The 17,281-nt window shown below is 49.3% G+C and overlaps 2 protein-coding genes across 3 annotated transcripts in view; one reads left to right on the top strand and one right to left on the bottom strand.

Moving 5' to 3' along the window:
* rnpc3 (RNA-binding region (RNP1, RRM) containing 3) overlaps positions 1-12,093 on the bottom strand; it is a 47,842-nt gene extending 35,749 nt beyond the window's left edge. Inside the window, exons 1-4 of one of the 2 annotated variants that reach the window (XM_060830675.1) lie at positions 12,048-12,093; positions 10,004-10,172; positions 3,433-3,480; positions 78-196 (exon numbers count right to left, since the gene is read on the bottom strand). In XM_060830675.1, coding sequence (XP_060686658.1) covers positions 78-196; positions 3,433-3,480; positions 10,004-10,168 — 332 coding nt within the window. In that variant the 5' untranslated portion in view covers positions 10,169-10,172; positions 12,048-12,093. The other variant, XM_060830674.1, reaches the window with a different exon arrangement.
* A 72-nt stretch (positions 12,094-12,165) lies between these two features.
* LOC132818876 (leucine-rich repeat and IQ domain-containing protein 3-like) overlaps positions 12,166-17,281 on the top strand; it is a 38,849-nt gene continuing 33,733 nt past the window's right edge. Inside the window, exon 1 of the mRNA XM_060830031.1 lies at positions 12,166-12,224. Within this exon, the coding sequence (XP_060686014.1) occupies positions 12,204-12,224 (21 nt within the window). The 5' untranslated portion in view covers positions 12,166-12,203. The remainder of the gene's footprint in view (positions 12,225-17,281) is intronic.

The raw sequence follows: 17,281 nt of genomic DNA on the forward strand, positions 1-17,281 counted from the left end.
CCCGGGTGCAACCTGTTCAGATTAGGCAAAGCCAACAGCTGTAGCTACAATAAAATGACGGAATGTGAAGTACGTACGGTTTGTTTTCATCGCAGACTGTCCCCGGTTCCAGTTGCTTGATGTGCTCCTGTTCCTTTGCATATTCCGCCACCAAAGTATGGCCCAGGACTCTTAACTGATGCAGTCTGGTCAAAGCCTGAAAACAGCATATGGCAGACTGGCTTCATTGCTACATGTCAAATACTCGAGTAAAAAGTGAGGTCTGCAGATGCTGGAGATCAGAGCTGAAAATGTGTTGCTGGTTAAAGCGCAGCAGGTCAGGCAGCATCCAAAGAACAGGAAATTCAACGTTTCCTGTTCGGATGAATCCTGATGAAGGGCTTATGCCCAAAACGTCAAATTTCCTGTTCCTTGGATGCTGCCTGACCTGCTGCACTTTAACCAGCAACACATTTTCAGCTACATGTCAAATACCACAGGCAATGAACCACATCTTCCCCTTTCTCAATGTACCACAATGATTGAGAGGACTGCAAGGTACGAGTCAATGACTGAACCCTGTAACTGGCAGAGGTGGTCCACAGGACTAACTGTCAGACAAGTCAGATTCACAGCCACGTGGGGAGATATTAGAACCAGTGATCAAAACTTCAACCCAAGACATAGTTTTTAAAGTGTGTTTAAAAAGAAGAGAGAGAGAGAGAGAGAGACAAAGATTGAGGGGGCTTTAGGCTGGGAGTTCCAGGCAACTGGAGTTACAGTTAGAGCGACTGTCAGGGATACACAAGGTCAAATATCTATGGACACATCTCTCCAATATAGTGATTCATCGACTAAAAGGAATTAGCCTCAATATAAACTCCAACCCTGAATGACAGGGCAACCCAAATGGCACATACACCCAAGTTAGCAGCTCACTACCACCTTCTCCAGGGCAACTCGGGATGCACAATAAATGCAGGCTCAGTCAGTGATGCCGGCTTCTTGACCATGAATTCTTTTAAATACCCAATTGTTAGCTTATAGCCGAGTTAGCCTACTAGGTCAGATGCTGTTGCAATACCTTGAAGAGTCACTGAATTTAATTTAATTTTAATTTGCCACATTTTCAGTGAATATCTGGGATCTCAGAGTTTCACACAACAGAGGGAGGTCATTCCACTCAGCGTACTGTATTGGCTGCAGAAAATAAAAATCCTGCTCACTCTGCAAATAAAAGTTCCATGGCTGCTAGAGATCATAGAACAGAATCAGAAAATCCCTCCAGCATGGAAGCAGGCCATTCAGCCCATCGAGTCCACTCTGACCCTTTGAAGAGCATCCCACCCAGAACCAGCCCATGCCCGTGACCCTGCAATTCCCACAGCTAATCCACCTGACCTGCACACCTTTGGACTGCGGGAGGAAACCCACGCAGACACAGGGAGAATGTGCAAACTCCACACAGGCAGTGGCCCGAGGGTGAGATCAAAGCCAGGTCCCTGGCTCTGTGAGGCAGCAGTGCTCACCAGAGGCACGATACAAAATCAGAAAGTGCTGGAGAAACTCAAGAGGGTCTGGAAGGATCGCCGGAGAGAGAAACCAAGTCTAAAGCAGAGTTGTATTGGACTTGAAACATGAATGAGGTTTCGCTCTCCAAAGATGCTGTCAGAGCAGTTGAGTTCCTCCAGCATCTGTTTTTAATCCAGTTAGCCCCACTCCCCTGCAGTTTGATTCCATAGAACATTACAGTGCAGTACAGGCCATTCGGCCCGCAATGTTGCACCACCCTGTGAAGCCAAACTGAAGCCTATCAAACCTACACTCTTCCATTTCCATCCATATGTTTACAGCCCTGAAAGTGATACCCAAGCCCTTTCGAAAGTTATTATTGAACCTGTTTCCGCTGCCCTTTTGGGCAGGTGAACGTGACAGTGACAACGATGACAATCACTGCGTTAAAAAGATAATCCATTCATTTCCCTTTCTGGGCCTTGTACTGATTCGCTTCAGTCTGTGTCCCTCTGGTCATTGACCACTCTGACACCGGAAACGGTTCCCTCTTGATTTACTCTTTTCAATCTGGACATGATGGTGAAACTGGTCATTAGACCGCTCCCTAAGCACCTCTGTGGGCTCTATGGATAGCAATCACAGCCTCGGAGGTGCCGGTGTTGGACTGGGGTGGACAAGGTTAGAAGTCACAGTAAGAAGTCACATGACAGCAGATTACAGTCCAACAGATTTATTTGGAATCACAAACTTTTGGAAAGCCGCCCCTTTGTCAAGTGAAGACCAACCATGACCTCATTTAATTGTGGAACAGGCTTAATGGGCTGAATGGCGGACGTCTGCTCCCACACCTTACAGTATTCAGGGCCCACTCACTGCCCACATTTGAAAGTTTACTTTTTGGTATTTCCAAGGGATATGTGCAGCACTGACAAAGCCAGTATATGTTGTACAGCCCGAATGGTCCTTGTAATATAGAGGCAAGCTGACACAATTCACTGAAAGAGAGACAGGACCACAGATTAGTGTTTCATCCAAAGGACAGCTTCCTGGGCATTAACTCATCATCAGTACGGCACTCCCTGAGGGGTTGACCCGCCGACAGTGCGGCGCTCCCTCAGCACTGACCCGCTGATAGTGCGGCACTCCCTCAGCACTGACCCACCGACAGTGCGGCACTCCCTCAGCACTGACCCTCCGACAGTGCGGCGCTCCTTCAGCACTGACCCGCTGATAGTGCGGCAACCCCTCAGCACTGACCCTCCGACAGTGCGGCGCTCCTTCAGCACTGACCCGCTGACAGTGCGGCACTCCCTCAGCACTGACCCGCCGACAGTGCGGCACTCCCTCAGCACTGACCCTCCGACAGTGCGGCGCTCCTTCAGCACTGACCCGCTGACAGTGCGGCACTCCCTCAGCACTGACCCGCCGACAGTGCGGCACTCCCTCAGCACTGACCCTCTGACAGTGCGGCAACCCCTCAGCACTGACCCGCCGACAGTGCGGCACTCCCTCAGCACTGATCCGCCATCAGTGCGGCACTCCCTCAGGGGTTGACCCGCCAACACTGCGGCACTCCCCCAGCACTGACCCGCCAACAGTGGTTCATGGTGGCTCAGTGGTTAGCACTGCAGCCTCACAGCACCAGGGACCCAGGTTCGATCCCAGCCTCAGGCAACTGTCTGTGTGGAGTTTGCATGTTCTCCCCGTGTCTGTGTGGGTTTCTTCCCACAATCCACAGATGTGCAGGTCAGGTGAGTTGGCCATGCTAAATGCCCATAGTGTTAGGCGTATTAGTCAGGGGTAAATATAGGGTCTGGGGGGGTTATTCTTCGGAGGGTAGGTGTGGACTTGTTGGGCCGAAGGGCCTGTTTCCATACTGTAAGGAATCTAATGTAACCCAATCAGTTCAATCTTTGTTTTGTTTAATATATAACTTACCTTCGCTGCTGCATGAGTTGATGAGAAAGTAGCAAAAGCTGTATGTTTCTGTAAAAAACACAGTATAGAGTCTGAGAATGACAAAAGTATAAAATTCAATAACTCATCTCTACAGTTTGCTTCAACATCCCACAGCATGTAGGAAGCATCACTCCTGCATTCAGCACTGCTGGTACATCAGCTCATTCAGAGCCCAACACAACACATGTGACTGTGCAAAAGAGGATGCAGCCACATTCTCCGATCGCTGCTGACAGAGGGGCGTGCTGGAGACAGTTACAGATCATGTTTATATGGACTGCAACTCTGCACAATAAAGAGACAGAATGTAGAGTGATTGACAAGCTTCTCATCTGGCATAATGCAATAACTGAAATAACTTTAAAGGTTTGTAGCTCAGGTTGAGGTTTAGGGTGTAGGTTTGCTCGCTGAGCTGTAGGTTTGATATCCAGACGTTTCATTACCTGGCTCAATAACATCATCAGTGGTGACCTCCAAGTGAAGCGAAGCTGTTGTCTCCTGCTTTCTATTTATATCTTTCTCCTGGATGGGGTTCCTGGGGTTTGTGGTGATGTCATTTCCTGTTAGTTTTCTGAGGGGTTGATAGATGGCATCTAGATCTATGTGTTTGTTTATGGCATTGTGGTTGGAGTGCCAGGCCTCTAGGAATTCTCTGGCATGTCTTTGCAGGAGACAACAGCTTCGCTTCACTTGGAGGTCGCCACTGATGATGTTACATAGCCAGGTAATGAAACGTCTGGATATCAAACCTACAGCTCAGCGAGCAAACCTACACCCTATAACTTTAAAGTGTCGTCATAGAAATGTTCAGCATGGAAAGAGACCCTTCGGTCCAACCTGTCCATCCCAACCTAATCTAGTCCCACCTGCTAGCACCCAGCCCATATCCCTCCAAACCCTTCCTATTCATATACCCATCCAAATGCCTCTTAAATGTTGCAATTGTACCAGCCTCCACCACATCCTCTGGCAGCTCATTCCATACACGTACCACCCTCTGCGTGAAAACGTTGCCCCTTAGGTCTCTTTTATATCTTTCCCCTCTCACCCTAAACCTATGCCCTCTAGCTCTGCACTCCCCGACCCCAGGGAAAAGACTTGGTCTATTTATCCTATCCATGCCCCTCTTAATTTTGTAAACCTCCATAAGGTCACCCCTTAGCCTCTGACGCTCTAGGGAAAACAGCCCCAGCCTGTTCAGCCTCTCCCTGTAGCTCAGATCCTCCAACCCTGGCAACATCCTTGTAAATCTTTTCTGAACCCTTTCAAGTTTCACAACATCTTTCCGATAGGAAGGAGACCAGAATTGCACGCAATATTCCAACCGTGGCCTAACCAATGTCCTGTACAGCCACAACATGACCTCCCAACTCCTGTACTCAATACTCTGACCAATAAAGGAAAGCATACCAAACGCCTTCTTCACTATCCTATCTACCTGCGACTCCACTTTCAAGGAGCTATGAATCTGCACTCCAAGGTCTCTTTGTTCAGCAACACTCCCTAGGACCTTACCATTAAGTGTATAAATCCTGCTAAGATTTGCTTTCCCAAAATGCAGCACCTCGCATTTATCTGAATTAAATTCCATCTGCCACTTCTCAGCCCATTGGCCCATCTGGTCCAGATCCTGTTGTAATCTAAGGTAACCCTCTTCGCTGTCCACTACACCTCCAATTTTGGTGTCATCTGCAAACTTACTAACTGTACTTCTTATGCTCACATCCAAATCATTTATGTAAATGATAAAATGTAGAGGGCCCAGCACCGATCCTCGTGGCACTCCACTGGTCACAGGCCTCCAGTCTGAAAAACAACCCTCCACCACCACCCTCTGTCTTCTACCTTTGAGCCAGTTCTGTATCCAAATGGCTAGTTCTCCCTGTATTCCATGAGATCTAATCTTGCTAATCAGTCCCCCATGGGGAACCTTGTCGAACGCCTTACTGAAGTCCATATAAATCACATCTACCACTCTGTCCTCATCAATCTTCTTTGTTACTTCTTCAAAAAACTCAATCAAGTTTGTGAGACATGATTTCCCATACACAAAGCCATGTTGACTATCCCTAATCAGACCTTTCCTTTCCAAATACATGTACATCCTGTCCCTCAGGATTCCCTCCAACAACTTGCCCACCACCGAGGTCAGGCTCACTGGTCTATAGTTCCCTGGCTTGTCTTTACCGCCCTTCTTAAACAGTGGCACCACGTTTGCCAATCTCCAATTTTCCGGCACCTCACCGGTGACTATCGATGATACAAATATCTCAGCGAGAGGCCCAGCAATCACTTCTCCACCTTCCCACAGAGTTCTCGGGTACACCTGATCAGGTCCTGGGGATTTATCCACGTTTAACCATTTCAAGACATCCACCACTTCCTCCTCTGTAATCTGGACATTTTGCAAGATGTCACCATCTATTTCCCTACAGTCTATATCTTACATGTCTTTTTCCACAGTAAATACTGATGCAAAATATTTATTTAGTATCTCCCCCATTTTCTGTGACTCTGCACAAAGACCGCCTTGCTGATCTATGAGGGGCCCTATTCTCTCCCTAGTTACCCTATTGTCCTTATTATATTTCCAAATATCCTTTGGATTCTCCTTAATTCTATTTTCCAATGCTATCTCATGTCCCCTTTTTACCATCCTGCTTTCCCTCTTAAGGCCATATTGGATTTGGTACTTGGTAATGAACTGGGACAAGTGATGGGCTTGTTAGTGGGTGAGCATTTTGGTGATGGTGACCACAATTCTGTGACATTCACCTTGGTTATGGAGAGAGATAGGTGCGTGCAACAGGGTAGGTTTCACAATTGGGGGAAGGGTAAATACGATGCTGCAAGACAGGATCCGAGGAGCATAAATTGGGAGCATAGGCTGTCAGGGAAGGATGTCGTTGAAATGGGGAACTTTTTCAAGGAACAGATACGACGTGTCCTTGATATGGATCTACCTGTCAGGCAGGAAAGTGATGGACGTGTGGGGGAATCTTGGTTGTCGAGGGAGGTTGAATGTCTTGTAAGGAGGAAGAAGGAGGCTTACATAAGGTTGAGGAAACAAGGTTCAGAGCGTTGGAGGGATACAGGATAGCCAGGAGGGAGCTGAAGAAAGGGATTAGAAGAGCTAAGAGAGGGCATGAAAAATCTTTGGCGGGTAGGATCAAGGATAACCCCGAGGTCTTTTATGCGTATGTGAGAAACATGAGAATGACGAGAATGAGGGTAGGTCCGATCAAGGACAGTAGTGGGAGACTGTGTATTGAGTTGGAAGAGATAGGAGAGGTCTTGAACGAGTACTTTTCTTCAGTATTTACAAATGAGAGGGACCGTATTGTTGAAGAGGAGAGTATGAAATGGACTGGTAAGCTAGAGGAGATACTTGTTAGGAAGGAAGGTGTGCTGGGCATTTTGAAACACTTGAGGGTAGACAAGTCCCCCGGGCCTGACGGGATATATCCTAGGATTATGTGGGAAGCAAGAGAGGAAATTGTAGAACCGTTGGCAATGATCTTTTCGTCTTCACTGTCAACGGGGGTGGTGCCAGGGGACTGGAGAGTGGCGAATGTTGTGCCCCTGTTCAAAAAAGGGAATAGGGATAACCCTGGGAATTACAGGCCAGTTAGTCTTACTTCAGTGGGAGGCAAAGTAATGGAAAGGGTACTGAGGGATAGGATTTATGAGTATCTGGAAAGACACTACTTGATTAGGGACAGCCAGCACGGATTTGTGAGGGGTAGGTCTTGCCTTACGAGTCTTATTGAATTCTTTGAGGAGGTGACCAAGCATGTGGATGAGGGTAGAGCAGTGGATGTAGTGTACATGGATTTTAGTAAGGCATTTGATAAGGTTCCCTATGGTAGGCCTATGCGGAAAGACAGGAGACATGGGATAGTGGGAAATTTGGCCAGTTGGATAGAGAACTGGCTAACCGGTCGAAGTCAGAGAGTGGTGGTAGACAGCAAATATTCAGCCTGGAGCTCAGTTACAAGTGGAGTTCCGCAGGGATCAGTTCTGGGTCCTCTGCTGTTTGTAATTTTTATTAATGACTTGGAAGAGGGAGTTGAAGGGTAGGTCAGTAAATTTGCAGACGATACAAAGATTGGTGGAGTTGTGGACAGTGAGGAGGGCTGTTTTCAGCTGCAAAGGGACTTAGATATGATGCAGAGCTGGGCTGAGGAGTGGCAGATGGAGTTCAACCCTGTCAAGTGTGAGACTGTCCATTTTGGAAGAACAAATAAGAATGCAGAATACAGGGTTAACGGTAGGGTTCTTAGTAAGGTGGAGGAGCAGAGGGATCATGGGGTCTATGTTCATAGATCTTTGAAAGTTGCCACTCAGGTGGATAGAGCTTGTAAGAAGGTCTATGGTGTATTAGCGTTCATTAGCAGAGGGATTGAATTCAAGAGTCGTGAGGTTGATGTTGCAGCTGTACAGGACCTTGGTAAGGCCACATTTGGAGTACTGTGTGCAGTTCTTGTCGCCTCACTTTAGGAAAGATGTGGAAGCTTTAGAGAGGGTGCAGAGAAGATTTACCAGGATGTTGCCTGGAATGGAGAATAGGTCGTACGAGGATAGGTTGAGAGTGCTAGGCCTTTTCTGATTGGAACCGTGAAGGCTGAGGGGTGACTTGATAGAGGTTTATAAGATGATCAGGGGAATAGGTAGAGTAGACAGTCAGAGACTTTTTCCCCGGGTACAACAGAGTGTTACAAGGGGACATAAATTTAAGGTGAAGGGTGGAAGGTATAGGGGGGGGATGTCAGGGGTATGTTCTTTACCCAGAGAGTGGTGGGGGCATGGGATGTGCTGCCCGTGGGAGTGGTAGAGTCAGAATCATTGGTGACCTTTAAGCGGCAATTGGATAGGTACATGGATAGGTGCTTAAGCTAGGACAAATGTTCGGCACAACATTGTGGGCCGAAGGGCCTGTTCTGTGCCGTATTGCTCTATGTTCTAAGTATACTCCTACTTCGTTTATAACCTTCTAAGGATTCACTCGATCTATCCTGTCTATACCTGACGTATGCTTCCTTCTTTTTCTTAACCAAACTCTCAATTTCTTTAGTCATCCAGTATTCCCTATACCTACCAGCCTTTCCTTTCACCCTGACAGGAATATACTTTCTCTGGATTCTCGTTATCTCATTTCTGAAGACTTCCCATTTTCCAGCCGTCCCTTTACCTGCGAACATCTGCCCCCAATCAGCTTTCGAAAGTTCTTGCCTTATACCGTCAGAATTGGCCTTTCTCTGATTTAGAACTTCAACTTTTAGATCTGGTCTATCCTTTTCCATCACTATTTTAAAACTAATAGAATTATGGCCGCTGGCCCCAAAGGGCTCCCCCACTGACACCTCAGTCACCTGCCCTGCCTTCTTTCCCAAGAGTAGGTCAAGTTTTGCACCTTCTCTAGTAGACACATCCACATATTGAATCAGAAAATTGTCTTGTACGCACTTGAGAAATTCCTCTCCATCTAAACCTTTAACACTATGGCAATCCCAGTCGATGTTTTGAAAGTTAAAATCCCCTACCATAACCACCCTATTATTCTTACAGATAGCTGAGATCTCCTTACAAGTTTGTTCCTCAATTTCCCTCTGACAATCTGGGGGTCTATAATACAATCCCAATCAGGTGATCATCCCTTTCTTATTTCTCAGTTCCACCCAAATAACTTCCCTGGATGTATTACCGGGAATATCCTCCCTCAGCACAGCTGTAATGCTATCCCTTATCAAAAATGCCACTCCCCCTCCTCTCTTGCCTCCCTTTCTATCCTTCCTGTAGCATTTGTATCCTGGAACATTAAGCTGCCAGTCCTGCCCATCCCTGAGCCATGTTTCTGTAATTGCTATCATATCCCAGTCCCATGTTCCTAACCATGCCCTGAGTTCATCTGCCTTCCCTTTTAGGCCCCTTGCATTGAAATAAATGTAGTTTAATTTATTAGTCCTAATTTATCCCTGTCTACCCTGACTGTTTGACTCACTTCCGTTCTCAACTGTACCTGTCTTAAATTGATCTCTTTCCTCACTATCTCCCTGGGTCGTTCCCCCCCCCCACCTTACTAGTTTAAATCTTCCCAAGCAGTTCTAGCAAATTTCCCTGCCAGTATATTAGTCCCCTTCCAATTTAGGTGCAATCCCTGTTTACTGTAAGAAATACCGTAGCTAATATGCATACAGCAAGCCTCAAAAGAAATGACGAGCAGCGAATCCACTTGAGTGATACTGACTGAAGGGTTAATATCAGAGTAGATTTGAGGATTCTCTGTATCTTCACAATAATTCCATAATATTCTGTGTGTCTATTAAATACATCAAACAGCTTGGCGCTCCCTCAGCACTGACCCTCCGATAGCATGGCACTCTCTCTGCACCAACCCTCCGACATCATGTCACACCCTCAACACCAACCCTCTGACAGAGTGGTGTTCCCTCAGCACTATTTATAGAATAACAGATTGAAAGTTAAACAATTGAAGGAAAAGAAAACAATGCCTGTTAAAGAAGTATGGCTAATACTACTGTAGTCATACCAGTCTTCCTTTGTCTGATAAAACCCGCACAGACACTGCTCCGAAATACTTCAGCAGATCCACCTTCTCACTTTGTGTTAAATCTGATGGAAGATGGCGCACCAGAATTGTCTTGCTGCTATTGTTTGGAAGGGTGACATTTTCTGTGGCGACTGGAGTAGCCATCTCACTGGAAAGGCAAAGAGACACAGGACGTTAGTCAACAGGGCATTGTAACTGGGGGACTCCACAATCCAGGATATAACTGGGCACTGGGGTTAAACGAGGACTGAGTGCTGGGTGTGTGTGCAGGGCAGGGTGTGTGCGGGGAGGTGGGGTGTGGGGAGATGAGGAAGATGCACAGTGAGAGTATGGGTGGTATGTGAGAGGTATGGTTTCAGGACTGTGTGAATGTGTCATTGGGTTTGACAGCACAGAAAAAGGTCCTTTGGCCTATTATGAGCCTCCTAGTCACAAACAGCCACCTAACTATTCTATTCCAGCACTGGGCCTGTAGTCTAATACCACAAGAACTGCAGATGGTGTAAATCAGAAACAAAAACAGAACTTGGAAAACCCTCCGAGGAAAGGTCACCTGACCCGAAACGTTAACTCTGATTCTCTTCACAGATGCTGCCAGACCTGCTGAGCTTTTCAAACAACTTTTGTTTTTGTTTCTGTAACCTAATACGCCTTAGCATTGTAAATGCACATTTAAAAACTTCCTAAATGTTGAAGATTTCTGCCTCCACCATCCTGACAGGCAGAAGCCTGAGTTTCAGATTCCCAACAGCCTCTAGTTGAAAATGCTTTTCTTCACATCTTCTTTTAAACCTCCTGCCCCTTACTTTAAATCAATACCCTGGGTCATTGATTCCTCCGCCAAACAAATCTCAATTATGTCCTGTTACAATCTCCTCTGCTCTTATAGAGCTTAAAAATGTGTTGCTGGGAAAGTGCAGCAGGCCAGGCAGCATCAAAGGAACAGAAGAATCGATGTTTTGGGCATAAGCTCTTCTTCAGGAAAGAAGAAGGCCGAAACATCGATTCTCCTGCTCCTTGGATGCTGCCTGGCCTGCTGCAACACATTTTTTAGCTCTGATCTCCAGCATTGCATGGCACACTTTCTCCTCTGCTCCTATAGAGACAACCCCAGTCTGCATGATCTCTCTTCGTAACTAAACTCTCCAGCCCGGGCAACATCCTGGTGAATCTTCTCTGTCCCCTCTCCAATATTATCACATCCCTCCTGTAATATATTTGCCTGAACTGCACACAATACTTTAATTATGATTTGGAGATGCCGGTGTTGGACTGGGGTGCACAAACACAACACCAGGCTATAATCCAACAGGTTTAATTGGAAGTACTGAAAATGTGTTGCTGGAAAAGCGCAGCAGGTCAGGCAGCATCCAAGGAACAGGACATTCGACATTTTGGGCATAAGCCCTTCTTCAGGACATTCCTGATGAAGGGCTTATGCCCGAAACGTCGATTCTCCTGCTCCTTGGATGCTGCCTGACCTGCTGCGCTTTTCCAGCAACAGATTTTCAGCTCTGATCTCCAGCATCTGCAGACCTTACTTTCTCCTCAAAGATATTAATTGGAAGCACACTAGCTTTAGGAGCGTCGCTTGACCTGACGAAGGAGCGTCGCTCCGAAAGCTAGTGTGCTTCCAATTAAACCTGTTGGACTATAGCCTGGTGTTGTGTGATTATTAACTTTAATTATAGCCGAGCCAACATTTTACACAGTTCCAACATGAACTCCCCACCCTTAAGCCAATAAGGGTAAGTACTCCATAGGCCTTCCTAACCATGTGTCCTGTTATTTAAGGACCTGCTGGACAATGTAGACCAGGGTCCCTGGTGTGTCCCAGAAGCCCACCCTGTATTCCCTTTGCTCATGCTGCCTGCCCAGGGACACCAGCTCACAGTTACCCAGCTGCCACTGACCAGTCCACGCCGCCTGCAGTATACACCAGCCCCACCCCAACAGCTGCACCACCCACTGACCCACTGACCAACCTCCTCCATCCCACTCCCACAGGCTCCTTCACACTCACCGGAAAAGGATCCGCGAAGCGCTGCAGCCCCGCGCATGCGCACCGCCCCTCCCGGCACTGGGCGGGGCTCGGTCCGCACATGCGCAGCGACCGCATCCCCGTGGTTTCCATAGCAACCTGAAACTCAGCCGCCCAGAGAGACAGAGGCAGAGAGAGATGGCGGGGACCCGGCGGAGGGTGAGTCAGAGACAGACAGGGGCAGGGAGACCGGGGGCTGTGTCTGTGAGGGAGGGTCAGAGCCATGGGGGGAGGGGCTCCCAGTGTGGGGGAGAGCCACAGTGTAGGAGGCGGGGCTCTGTGTGGGGGGAGGGGCTCCCAGTGTGGGGGGAGGGGCTCCCAGTGTGGGGGGAGGGGCTCCCAGTGTGGGGGAGAGCCACAGTGTAGGAGGAGGGGCTCGCTGTGGGAGGAGGGATTCAGTGTGGGGGAGGGGCTCCCAGTGTGGGAGGAGGGACACAGTGTGGGGGGAGGGGCTCCCAGTGTGGGGGGAGGGACTCCCAGTGTGGGGGAGGGGATCCAGTGTGGGAGGAGGGTCTCCCAATGTGGAGGGGAGGGGCTCAATGTGGGAGGAGGGGCTCCCAGTGTGGGGAGGAGGGGCTCCCAGTGTGGGGGGGTGGGGCTCCCAGTGTGGGAGGAGGGGCTGCCAGTGTGGGTGGGAGGTGTTAAGTGTGGGGGAGGGGCTCCCTGTGTGTGGGGGAGGGGCTCCCAGAGTGTGGGGAGGGGCTCCCATTGTGGGGGGGGCGGTGCTCAGTGTGGGGGGAGGGGCTCCCAGTGTGGGAGGGAGGGGCTCCCAGTGTGGGGGGCGGGGTTCCCAATGTGGGGGAGGGGCTCAATGGGGGGAGGGACTCAATGTGGGAGGAGGGGCTCCCAGTGTGGGGGGGAGGAGCTCACAGTGTGGGGGGGAGGCGTTCAGTGTGGGGGAGGGGCTCCCAGTGTGGGGGGGAGGTGCTCCCACTGTGGGGGGGATGTGCTCAGTGTGGGGGGCGGGCTCCCAGTGTGGGGGGAGGTGCTCCCAGTGTGGGGGGATGGCCTCCCAGAGTGGGGGGAGGGGCTACATGTTGGGATAGGGGTTTGGCGTGGGAGTAGGGGCTCCCAGTATGGGGGGGGAGGGGCTCAGTGTGGGGAGAGGGGCACCATGTGAGGGAGGGGCTGTGTGGGGGTAGGGGCTCAGTGTGGGAGGAGGAGCTCCCAGTATGTGGGGGAGGGGCTCAGAGAGGGGGGAGGGGCTCAGTGTGGGCGGAGGGGCTCAGTGTGGGGGAGGGGATCAGTGTGGGGGAGAGGATCAGTGTAGGGGGAGGGGATCAGTGTGGGGGAGGGGCTCAGTGTGGGGGGAGGGGCTCTGTGTAGGGGTGCTCAGTGTGGGGGAGAGGCTCAGTGTGGGGAGAGGGGATCAGTGTGGGGGTAGCGGATCTGTGTGGGGGAGGGGCTCAGTGTGGGAGGAGGGGCTCAGTGTGGGAGGAGGGGCTCTGTGGGGGAGGGGCTCTGTGTAGGGGTGCTCAGTGTGGGGGAGGGGCTCAGCATGGTGGGAGGGGCTCAGTGTGGGGGGAGGGGCTCAGTGTGGGGGAGGGGCTCAGTGTGGGGGAGGGCTCAGTGTGGGGGAGGGGGGGCTCAGTGTGGGGGAGGGGCTCAGTGTGGGGGAGGGTCTCAGTGTGGGAGGATGGGCTCTGTGTGGGGGAGGGGCTCTGTGTGGGAGGAGGGGCTCTGTGTGGGAGGAGGGGCTCAGTGTGGGAGGAGGGGCTCTGTGTGGGGGAGGGGCTCTGTGTGGGAGGAGGGGCTCTGTGTGGGGGAGGGGCTCTGTGTGGGAGGATGGGCTCTGTGTGGGGGAGGGGCTCTGTGTGGGAGGAGGGGCTCTGTGTGGGAGGAGGGGCTCAGTGTAGGGCAGGGGCTCAGTGTGGGAGGAGGGGCTCTGTGTGGGGGAGGGGCTCTGTGTGGGAGGAGGGGCTCTGTGTGGGGGAGGGGCTCTGTGTGGGAGGAGGGGCTCTGTGTGGGAGGAGGGGCTCAGTGTGGGAGGAGGGGCTCTGTGTAGGGGTGCTCAGTGTGGGGGAGGGGCTCAGCATGGGGGGAGGGGCTCAGTGTGGGGGGAGGGGCTCAGAGTGGGGGAGAGGCTCAGAGTGGGGAGGGGCTCAGAGGGGGGGCTCTGTGTGTGTGCGCGTGGGCTCAGAGTGGGGGAGGGGGCTCAGTGTGGGGGGAGGGGCTCAGTGTGGGGAATGGTCTGAATGTGTTTTGATATTGGTAAGTTGCTTTCATGTCTGCAGGAAGTCTCAAATTATTTTACAGCCAATATAATAGTCTTTGAACAATAGTCACTGTTATACAGTCGTTAGCTCAGCTGTCAATTTGTACACAGCAAGCACTGAGTGAGTGCTCAGGTACTCCAAAAATAACTCCTCCTTTTCTCCAAAATAGTGTCATGGGCTCTTTCGTAGTCAACTGTCTGAGTCCTGGTTACCAGCTCATCTAAGATCGAAAATCATGGAATAGAGTTATAGATTAGTTATAGCACAGAAAACGGCCTTAACATCTCTCCCTATAGCTCAAATCCTCCAGTCCTGGCAACATCCTCATCATTGTTGTGGCTCTGTTCGCCGAGCTGGGAATTTGTGTTGCAGACGTTTCGTCCCCTGTCTAGGTGACATCCTCAGTGCTTGGAAGCCTCCTGTGAAGCACTTCTGTGATCTTTCCTCCGGTATTTGTAGTGGTTTGAATCTGCCGCTTCTGGTTGTCAGTTCCAGCTGTCCGCTGCAGTGGCTGGTATATTGGGTCCAGGTCGATGTGCTTATTGATTGAACCTGTGGATGAGTGCCATGCCTCTAGGAATTCCCTGGCTGTTCTCTGTTTGGCTTGTCCTATAATAGTAGTGTTGTCCCAGTCGAATTCATGTTGTTTGTCATCTGCATGTGTGGCTACTAAGGATAGCTGGTCATGTCGTTTTGTGGTTAGTTGGTGTTCATGGATGCGGATCATTAGCTGTCTCTGTTTGTCCTATGTAGTGTTTTGTGCAGTCCTTGCATGGGATTTTGTACACTACATTGGTTTTGCTCATGCTGGGTATCGGGTCCTTTGTCCTGGTGCGTTGTTGTCTGAGAGTGGCTGTTGGTTTGTGTGCTGTTATGAGTCCTAGTGGTCGCAGTAGTCTGGCTGTCAGTTCAGAAATGCTCTTGATGTATGGGAGTGTGGCTAGTCCTTTGGGATGCGGCATGTCCTCGTTCCGTTGTCTTTCCATTACGCATCTGTTGATAAAATTGCGCGGGTATCTGTTTTTGGCGAATACATTGTATAGGTGTCCTTCTTCCTCTTTTTGCAGTTCTGGTGTACTGCAGTGTGTTGTGGCCCTTTTGAACAGTGTCTTGATGCAACTTCTTTTGTGTGTGTTGGGGTGGTTGCTTTTGTAGTTTAGGACTTGGTCTGTGTGTGTGGCTTTCCTGTATACCTTTGTGGTGAATTCTCTGTTCGGTGTTCTCTGTACCATCACGTGTAGGAATGGGAGTCTCTAGTGAATCGAATTCCTGTGAGTGTGGCGTTGATGATCTGGTGTGTGTTCTCTATTTCTGTGTTTTTAATGATTGCGAAGGTGCCACCCACATATCTGACCCAGAGTTTCGGTTGAATTTGCAGTAAGACTGTTTGTTCTAATCTTTGCATTACTGCTTCTGCTATGAGTCCAGAGATGGGTGAGCCCATGGGTGTGCCGTTGATTTGTTCATATATCTGGTTGTTGAATGTGAAGTGTGTTGTGAGGCACAGGTCCAGTAGTTTGAGTATGCCGTCTTTGTTGATAGGTTCCCCATCCTGTTGTCTGTTGTGTATGTCCAGCAGGTTGGATATTGTTTCTCTGGCTAGGGTTTTGTCAATAGAGGTGGACAGTGCCGTTACATCGAATGAGACCATAGTTTCTTCCTTGTCTATGTGTATATTTCTGATGATGTCCAAGAATTCCTCTGTTGATTGTATAGAGTGTCTGGATCCTTTGATCAGGTGTTTCCGTTTCTGCTGTAGCTCTTTAGCCAGTTTGTGTGATGGTGTTCCTGGTAGTGATACTATGGGTCTGAGTGGGATGTCTGGTTTGTGCACTTTAGGTAGTCCATAGAATCTGGGGGTGTTGTTGCTTTCAGGTTTCGTTCTTTGTAGATCAGACCTGGTTATCTGTCTGTTTTTTTGTAGGTTCCTCAGTGTGTTGTTTATCCTATTGGTGAGCTGTGGGTGGGGTCAGACTCCCTCTTTTGGTAGGTGTTGGTATCTGCAAGTAGTTGTTGCTCTTTTTGGAGGTACTCTGCTTTGTCCTCATCAATCTTTTCTGAGCCCTTTCCAGTTTCATAACATCCTTCCTATAGGGGAGAGACCAGAATTGTCTAACCCATGTCCTGCACAGCCACAACATGACCTCCCAATTCCTACACTCAATGCACTGACCAATAAAGGCAAGCGTACCAAACGCTTCACTATCTTATCTACCTGCGATTCAACTTTCAAGGAGCTATGAACCTGCACTTCGAGGTCTTTTTGTTCAGCAACACTCCCTAGGACCTTACCATTAAGAGTATAAGTCCTGCTCTGACTTGCTTTTCCAAAATGCGGCACCTTACATTTATCTAAATTAAACTCCATCTGTCAGTCCTCAGCACGTAAGCCCATCTGATCCAGATCCATTGTACTCTGAGGTAACCTTCTTTGCTGTCCACCACACCTCCAATTTTAGAGTCATCTGCAAACTTACCAACCATATCTTCTATGTTCACATCCCAATCATTTATGTAATTGACAAAAAGCAGTGGACCCAGCACCAATCCTTGTTACACACTGCTAGTCACAGGCCACTAGCCTGAAAAGCAACTCTCCATCACCACCTCTATTTTCTACCTTCAAGCCAGTTCTGCATCAAATAGTTAGTTCTCCCTGTATTCTGTGTGAGCTAACCTTGCTAACTAGTCTACCATGAGAAACCTTGTTGAATGCCTTATTGAAGTCCAAACAGATCACATCCATTGCTCTGCCCTCATCAATCCTTTTTGTTACTTCTTCAAAAAACTCAATTAAGTTGGTAAGACATAATTACCCACACATAAAGCCATGTTGACTATCCCTAATCAATCCTTGCCTTTCTAAATACATGTAAATCCTGTCCCTCAGGATTCTCTCCAACAACTTGCCCACCACCGATGTCAGGTTCACTTTTGTCTACGTGGACTTTAGCAAATCCTTTGACAAGGTCCCTCACAGCAGACTGGTACAAATGGTGA

The sequence above is a fragment of the Hemiscyllium ocellatum genome, chromosome 9 (genome assembly GCF_020745735.1).
Source record: "Hemiscyllium ocellatum isolate sHemOce1 chromosome 9, sHemOce1.pat.X.cur, whole genome shotgun sequence".
Classification (NCBI taxonomy): domain Eukaryota; kingdom Metazoa; phylum Chordata; class Chondrichthyes; order Orectolobiformes; family Hemiscylliidae; genus Hemiscyllium; species Hemiscyllium ocellatum.